This window comes from Daktulosphaira vitifoliae, unplaced genomic scaffold (assembly GCF_025091365.1).
Source record: "Daktulosphaira vitifoliae isolate Bord-2020 unplaced genomic scaffold, ASM2509136v1 Scaffold_1, whole genome shotgun sequence".
Classification (NCBI taxonomy): Eukaryota; Metazoa; Arthropoda; class Insecta; order Hemiptera; family Phylloxeridae; genus Daktulosphaira; species Daktulosphaira vitifoliae.
This window is the reverse complement of record NW_026099572.1, coordinates 57,385,236-57,394,506: the sequence shown is the minus strand read 5'-3', so window position 1 is coordinate 57,394,506 and position 9,271 is coordinate 57,385,236. Positions and strand designations below refer to the sequence as shown.

Below are 9,271 nucleotides of genomic sequence, written 5' to 3'. Positions count from 1 at the left end.
ATTATATGTAAATATAACATTGTTATCAATTTTGATATATTTATATATATTTTTTTATAATAAATGTTGTTGATTATTAATCAGCCATTGTTTTTTTATTATCTAATTATAATTTTATTATAATATACAACTAAATGATTACATAAAGGATTATAATAAAGCGATTTAAGTAAACTATTAATAATATTATTATTAAGTCAAATGTGTATAGTTAAACCTTCTCATACTTAGACTATTTGAAAAATTATTTTTTTTGATATTTTTCTATTTTAAAATATTACACTTTGTTACTATACAATAGCGGTTGAATTGGCATCGATCAATCAAATCGATTTGTTATATATTAAAACTAAGAGTAAAAAAAAATATTTATTGGAATTTTTCGTTACATAATTCAACAATTTAAATTACGTAAAATTTTATAGCGCACTATTAAAACTGAACTAAATTTTGATCATTATTATTTTAAAATATTTATTGTATTAAATTTAACGAAACAATAATGTAATCTCTATAGAAAAATCAAGTATAGCCATACAACAGAATCACCGTCAATTTTAAAAAACTATATTGCTAAAAACGAATAGAATCTCAACCACCTCATTGGGTCAAATATCTACTGTTAAAACAAAGAAGAAAAAACAAAAAAAAATAAGAGTACAGTAGAACTCCAATTATCCGAACTCCGATCATCCGAATCGCCGATTATCCGAATCACTTTCAGAAAAAATCAGAAAAAAATTTGTCCAAAGTCCGCGGCGTCAGTGTAGGCACAACACGTGGTAAGAGTTCCCACTCCAGTTCCGGCGCATTGCAGTCACCTGTCATTGTTTATTTTGATTAGTCAGTGAATGGGTCCCGGTCCCCATTAATTCGGATAATTGGAGTTCTACTGTATTATATATATATGTATAGTTTTTAACGTACAAAAAATTGATTTGAAATGAATCATGAGAGAAGATGATTCAGTAGCTTTGATAAGAAATGGATCTTATTACATTAAATAAAATTTTCTATCTCTAATAGAAAAAACACATTAGTTGGGACTTAATGTTTCTTTCTATCTATATTTTTTAAGTTAATAAAAATCACAAAATTATTCGGGTTTTAATACATTTTTAATTAACTTTGGAATGTTAAATTGTGAAATTGAGGTAATAATGAGGGGAGAGTAATTTTAATGACGTAATAAACAAATTATTGAATGAAGATACAATTTTGATTTCATATCTATAGAGTAGAGTAAGTTTTTCTTGCGTATATCTTTTAAAGGGTGAATCATGTAATACTAATATGTAATTTAACATTAATATATTTAATATATAAATATAAATATATATAATATATAAATATTTTTTTTTATTTACGACTAGCACGGCATCTAGTGCCGTATTGACTAAAAGAATATATGAAAAGTAGTAAGGTAGAGAATGCGCTAGATAGATATAGATTTAAACGTTCTTAATTTAAATTGTGCCTATTACAACGATTAAGATCATTAAATATAAACAAACACAGATTAAGAAAGGATTAATGGACAAAGTCCCTATTTATTGAGTTTTAAGATCCTCAGATTTTAAATATTACCAATGATATATATTATGGTTAAAACCTCATTTAATTTTACTTTTGACATAAAAAAGATATAATTAAATTTCAAAAAAATTTCAATCAACCAATTTAAAAATTTCAAATATTTAAACGAAAAATTAGGTTTACAAAAAATTGAATCAGCTGTTTATATAACCTTTATACATTTCTTTATCATCACCTTATCAATCGTTTTCCATTTGACTTAAAAAATTGTTATTCCCTAAAGTGACTCCTTCTTAATTTTTGTAAAATTTACAAATAATAAAATACATTTTTTATACCATTTAAACTATTTAAAACTAAAATGACTATTTAAGGTCAATATTCAGAGAATTACCTATCTAAAGTTAAAGAATTTTTGCTTAGAAAAGAAACCAAGGTAATTTATTAGGTTATAGGATTTAACATCAACTAATAATGACAATTTTGAATATTGTGTAGGTTTAACTATTATAAAGATGGGAAAAAGAAAAAAGAAAAAAGAAAAATTAACTATAAAAAAAAAACTCAAAAATTTTAAAGGCAACTTATTTGAGGAATCTAAGGATAAGATAAACTGTGTTAAATTAAGTAAACAAAACAATAGGTTTGAATTATTAGGCTCTGCTAATAATCCCATAATAATTGATGAATTTAATAAAGAAATAAATGAACATATCAATATAGTGAATATGAATGAAACTAATAGCCGTTGGAAATTTGTTAGAAAAAATAAAAATCAACTAAAAAAAATTAATAACCAAAAAATGAAAAAAAAAAATATCATATTGTATGATGAAATAATTAGTATTGGTAGGAAGCTAAGACCTATTGCAATTGATGCAAAAAATGTAGCATTATTGTAAGTTTCATTGATAACTTCATTATTAATTACATAAAGTTATAAAAAAAATTAAATATTTGTATTAGTATAGCAGTAATAAAAAATTGAACACTACTGCTATTTTTTAAATCCTAACAAAAATTAGACAAGAATATATATCCGATTTCAGTGGATGCACTTTTTAGTTCAATTATAGCTTTCAACAATGTCTTAATCAGATCTTTTTAGAGTAGGGGTTTTGTTCAAAAATAATTAAAACTCGAGAATAAGTACCTGAACAACTCAATTAGCAAAAATTAAAATAAAGTTTATCAACATTTAAAATTTAAGAATCACAATCCTTTAATTAAAATTAATTAACACATAATAAGACTTGGTAGATTTATATATAATTCAGTGGACATACTATTTTAGGACTTGAAAGAGAGCATATACTAAATGGGTTTTATATGAAATTTTGTTAAAAAAATTATTATTCAATGCATTGCATTATTAAATAAATACAACACATATAATAATATCATACATTTTATGATAGTCCCCATTTTTTAAATTGTGGCATACTACAAATTTAAATAGTGTATAAATATAAATAATTTTTCCAACCCTTAATAATTTAATCAAAAGTTTTAATTTAATAAATTAAAAGGTAAATTTCATTTTTAGGCATAGCATTAATCAAGAATTCTCTGCTAAAGGAATTGAAATATGTGTTAATTGGTTTAAGACACGTGGTCATTTAGATATAGTTGCATTTTTGACCAAAAATTATTTGGAAGATAAAAATGATATTCTTAAGACATTAGAAAAAGAAGGCCATATATGTTACACTCCTATAAGAGATAATTTTTCTCAAAGCCCATCTTATGAAAGGTAGTTATAAAGCCCTAACTATATTATTTTTACAATGATTTCATAAAAATAATATGTTATAATATATAATATTATAATACCTGTGAATATTTTCTAAAAGCAGCTGTTACTTTTAATAATTTTAATTTTAAGTGTAGAAACAAATAAAAAATTTCATAGGTGTTTTACAAAAAATTATAACTCTGAAGTTCAAAAAATAATCTTATCCGTTAAAATTTTTTTGTTATTTTTTAATTTGTCAAAGATAGTATTATCTTCTATAAAATTAATACAAATTCCAAAAACCAATTATTGTAACATCATCATTTGGATATGAATCATAAATATGTAATATCTAATCTTATGTTGTTATTGTTTTAAAGTGACAGACATATTTTTACCATACTTTTATAGTTAAAATAATGTTAAATGAAACATTTTTTTAATAGTATGTAATTTTACTATACAGTTTTTAAATTTATATCATAGTTTTTGTTTTGTTATTAAAATATTCAAGAACAATTGTACATTTATATTATATAATTTTTATTTATTGAAATATTTTTAGAGTGATATTAGATTATGCATCCCATGTTGGAGCTGCTGTAGTATCCAATGATAATTATAATTGTATTACTGATGATGTAGATATATTCAATGATATTTTGTATCACAGGTAAGTTATTTATAGGTATTTTAATAATCCAAACTTATTTTTCTTAAAAACAGAGATTTATAATATATAAATTAAACTTACCTAAATAATTTAGGTAAGGTTATAGGGAGTATGTATCATAGACTTCGATAATATTTGGATCATTTCTAGTCTATATCTATTAAAAAATCATTATTTTTATTTAGTATAACTTATAGAAAAAAAAAATTTCACTATGACAATTATGACTTCAATAAATATGGTTTATTATGCTTTTAGATTCTAAAAACAGCAAAATTACAATGGTCGAATACACATTATTTTTACAAATGTATTGAAATAATAATTATTGCAATAAATTTGTAAAAAAAAAATTTTAATAATTATTATTTAAATCAAGAGACGATATTTTTTGTTTCAACTCTTTATGTAAAATTCCTAAACATGCTCCGATAAAGAGCTGATGTTAATTTAATCATTTTACAATATTTTTATATGGATTTTCTTTTAAAATTCTTTTCTTAAAATAGTATGTTTTAATAGTGGTGGATAAATTAAAATAAAAAATAATCAAATCAAATTTAATTCTCCTGTAAGTTTTTTTTTTTTTAATTTTGAAAGTATTTAAGATTATTAGTATAATAACATGATACACTTTTCAATATCAGCATTTATTTTAAATTTTAAATATTATTTATAATAATGTAGTTATAGCTTTTTTAACTTCATTTTTGTCAGATGAAAAATAGTATGAAATATTTGTGCATAAATGATTAACTCTTTTATTTTTAGACGTTTGATTTTTACTTTTGTAAAAGATACCATTATTTTTCCTATTGACCAATATGGAAGACAAGGCAGTACATTACTTGATATATTAACATTTCCTAACTAAATTAATTTAACACAAATATAAATTATTCTTATTGGATTAAAAATATTTTATATTTAGTTATCTTTATTTGTAATTTTATATAATTTAAATTTTTATGTTATGAAATTATTTCAAATATGAATACTTTTAAAATTATGTAAAATTATTTAGTTTCATTAAAAAATAATTATAATCATGAATGTTTGATATTTATTAATTTTTTATATTAAATAAATTAATATATGGATTTATGGTTATGAATTTAATGTAAAATAAAAGATAAATTCATTTTTTTATGTTATTTAAAAAAAGAATTAAAAATAGCTTTAAATTTATTTTTACTTAAGATTAATTGAAAAATATAAATATTATTAATTAACTTTGTTTTTGAAATAATATTTTTATTAAATGTGTATAATTAAAAATTTTAATATTGTGTTATTTATATATAATAATCTTGTCATATATTCTTTCTGGCTCATATCATTATATTTATCCTAATCACTCTGAAAATAATTTTTGTTTTAATTAAAATTTATATTGAAATAAATAGGATTATTTTCCAATCATTATAAAATTTGGGACTTATTTTAAATTAATATTAAAATTTTCTTGCAATTCTAGTGTTTACACTGTTTTAGACAAAGTATAAAACCACACATTTTTTTAAAGTTTATGAAATAAATTTCGATTCTATGAATACTCCATATGTTTTTGGTTTTTATATTTAACATTTGTAGTAGGACAACTGTAAAGAATTTTTATTTCAAAATATAAAAAAAAAATTTTAATTAAAGAGTTGAAAAATTGTGTTTATGTTATAATGTAATAATATTAAAAGATTAGGAATGGGGAAATAATCGAACAACTTTTTTTTTTTTAAATAACGAATAATTTTGTAGCTAATTTACTTTTTAAAATCGACTTTAAAGTCAGTAAAAGTCAATACACATAATGTTTATTATGTATACTAGTTTAAAACTATATAAAATAAAAATAAATAGAAACTAAAATAATAAATATCTATGTTGTTAATTTTACAGGACTTTAAAAATACGAAGATTCAAGAGTAAAAACGAAAAAACTGTTAGAAATTTTTAAAATTTACATATAACAAAATTGTATATTCTTCACAAAAACTATTTTTAAGAAATATTCAACATTTTCATCTCATTTAAATCAACATCTATTTTTCGAAATTAAAAATTTGTTGGCTATAAGACTAAATAATTGAAATTAAAATAAAAAATATTTTAATGTGACATTTTAAATATTACTATAAAAAAATTTTTTAAGAATTTTCTGTGAATTATGGTAAAAATAACATAATTATGTTTTGTTATAAAAATAATTAATTATTATTAAGGACAGTTTCAAAAGTTGGTCTACTTTTTAAAATAAAGTCAAGTTATTTTAGTTTTCACCCATCAAATTAATATTTTCTATTCGTTTAACAAAACTAGTTACAGGTATTATGCATACACATATTCTATTGTTGGTAGTTATGATTAATATGATATTTTATATTTCTACGATTATAATCATTCCGATGGAATTTTGACTAAAGTACTATTAAGACTTTTTCTTGTTAATCAATACTATTAAAGAGCAATTCTGAAAAAAATTGGGGCGCTAAAATTCATGTAGCCACCCGACGCTTAAGTCTTAAATATGGACTTGGCTTGGGTAGTATCAATATTTTCAGAAAATCAAATGATTTAGAGTTGATCAAGAGACAGTTGAAATTTTTTTTGTTAATTTATATTGACTACATAAATGCTTATCTATTAATGTCATCAATTCAGAATAATACATATGCAATTATTGATTTAACTTTTAAAGAAAAATATTTAAAAACCATGTAAATTAAATTTTCACTTTTACTTATATTTATGAACATTTTGACTTGGATATTTTTTTAATTTGGCGTTCAAAATTCAATCTACACTTAAAAGTACACATTAGTAATTTAATAAATATGGTACCTGTATAGGATTATAACTAGTATTTCTGTATATATGTGTATAATGTGCGTAGATGACATGACGACTATGTGTGTTTGGCATATAAAACACACATGTCGGGTGGAAATTTCGCGCGAGCCCTTACTAGCATAATGGCGGCAGCTGCGACTTTTGCTTCCTTCTCACAGTCTCCCGGGGCTAAGAATAAAGGGCACCGGTGGTCGAACAACTGCGACATGGTGTATGTGCAGTAAGCTTTGTTTTTTGAAATTGTCGCAGCTCACCGTTAGCTTAAATGTCCCACTATACGTACACTTTGTGGGCTAAAAACTTTCTACGAATGTAGTTAAATGAAATTAGCGAAAGAAAATAATTATAAAAATAATACTTTTTTATTGTATAGTAAAAAAAATTGTTAAATACTAAACGTAAATCAGTTTGACCAGCACAATTCTCTAAATTCCCGATTACTACAGTATACCCAGTGGCGTATTTAGAGGGGAACGTGCAATGTAATAGTGTATAATATCTTTAGAAAAAGTTATTTTTTGGTTATCGAAAATAACATGGGTTTATGAAATGTTAGTCGATATAGTTGTCTTGTGGAGCAAAAATTGACGCCCGCACAGTTGTCCCGTTAATGTTATCACCTATTTTTGAAGTGTTTATTATATAGAGATACACACTGTATAAAAAGAAATATTTTTATTAATAAAAATGGATTGAAAACAAATAACAGATTTTTTTTCAAAAAAATCTAAAATATTTGTTTTAATAAAAGTTATAAGCAAAAAAAAAAAAGTCTTTTTATAGTACCTTATTCATGAACATTTTTTGTGCCCCCCCAATTATAAATTTCTAAATACGCCATTGAGTATACCTGTTCCACTGTTGCAAGTATTTTACAATAAGCTATAGTTCATTATAAATTGATAAACAATAAAATTGTACTAGATAATATTTCGTAGAATGAAATTCATTAGCGTTCTCAAAGTTGTTTGTGGGAAGAGGTTTGTTCAATTAAAACATTTTAATCAATACCGATTAAGTTCACTTATTGAAGTGTTTTGGAAATCGCTATTTTTAATGAAAATTGAGTTATTGTAGGACCTATCAACAATATTTTTGCTTCTATTTTAGTCCTCTAGTTATTATATTAAATGACACTATTCACTTTAAGTTTTAAACAAAAATTTATTATTTTTAAATTTTTTTTCTAAATATTTATTTGCATAACAACTTTTAAACATAACTATAAACTTATCTATTCTAACTCAAAATAGTAGATCAAGCAAAAACAAGTATAAACTAGAATTCAATTTCACATTTCTATAGTTATCAGGATAATCTGCAATGTTTTGACAAATTTGATCTTTTATTTATTAAATACTTTGCGTTACTCGTTTTTTTAATCTTCAATACATGTAAAAAAAATTAAGACAGCCATTATTTAGAGACTTTTAGATATATATTAGATAGCAAAATTATTTTTTAATGTTTTGTTGTTAAAATTGTATAGAATTTTAAAGTTTGTGAAAATTTCAAATTTCATGTGTTTATATATGATATTGAAAATTTAAATATAATTGAAAAAAGACAAAAGAAAATGAATTTTTTTTTTTGTGCTAACTATTGCGTTTATAAATATGTAACATCATCCATGAAAATTATTATCGTTTCAATTACTAATAATTATTCAAACGATGATAATTTTCACGAAAAAAAACTCGTTAAATCTAACTTGGTTAAACATGGAAATATACTTTTTATTTCTATCTTTTTTCTTACTTAAATAGACCAACTTTTAATACCCTAAAATTAATAGATGAAAATTCAAAATTTCCGCAAATTTAAAATGCTACAAAAATTTTTCTACAAAACATTACATTTTATCAACATTTTATTTTGCTATCAGATATTTTCTTAAAAATTTCTCTAAAAATTGATTGTCTAAATTTTTTATAAATTAAAAAAATGTATCATCTAATGATTCTTTTTAGAGTACTCTAGTATAATAATAGTTTAAAAAAAAGTTACCCGACATACTTACACCCAAAGAAAAACCTCAATCAATTTTGATAGAGAAATTTTATCCAGGGTTTATGATAATGTTTTATTAATACGAACAAAATAATTATTCTTATGAATAATTATTGTTCAAGACAAGAAAAAAAAATATCATATTGATAAATATATCATAGATTGAATAGTAATGATATATTTATCAAATTGAACAATGAATTTATTATATAGATCGAGGTTTTTCTCTGGGTATAGTAGATCATAATTTATAAAATATCAAAATATAAACAACTCTATATAAATATGTTAAAAATTAAATAAAAAGAGTATTCCACGATGTTCTGATAACTATTGATCCAATTATGATTTCGTTCAATTTTTAATTTTTTTAATAATTATTGCCTTTAAAGCTTACGTTCAATGCATATTTTTATTGTATATTACAAATAAAAATAATAATAATAAATGTAATTTTTTTCAAAATTTTT

At 22.1% G+C, this 9,271-nt stretch overlaps 1 protein-coding gene across 3 annotated transcripts; it reads left to right on the top strand.

Moving 5' to 3' along the window:
* Window positions 1-1,795: 1,795 nt before the first annotated feature.
* LOC126895289 (probable ribonuclease ZC3H12C) lies at window positions 1,796-6,027 on the top strand. Of its 3 annotated transcripts, none has more exons than XM_050667008.1 (5): window positions 1,796-1,972; window positions 2,035-2,434; window positions 3,083-3,289; window positions 3,837-3,944; window positions 5,841-6,027. In XM_050667008.1, exons 2-5 carry the CDS (start codon window positions 2,052-2,054, stop codon window positions 5,896-5,898), a joined length of 756 nt encoding a protein of 251 aa, XP_050522965.1. In that variant the 5' UTR covers window positions 1,796-1,972; window positions 2,035-2,051; the 3' UTR covers window positions 5,899-6,027. The 3 variants fall into 3 exon arrangements, with proteins under 3 accessions (XP_050522965.1, XP_050522964.1, XP_050522966.1); XM_050667007.1 differs by lacking the exon at window positions 5,841-6,027 and adding an exon at window positions 4,716-4,873; XM_050667009.1 differs by lacking the exon at window positions 5,841-6,027 and adding an exon at window positions 4,203-4,308.
* The last annotated feature ends 3,244 nt before the right edge of the window (window positions 6,028-9,271 follow it).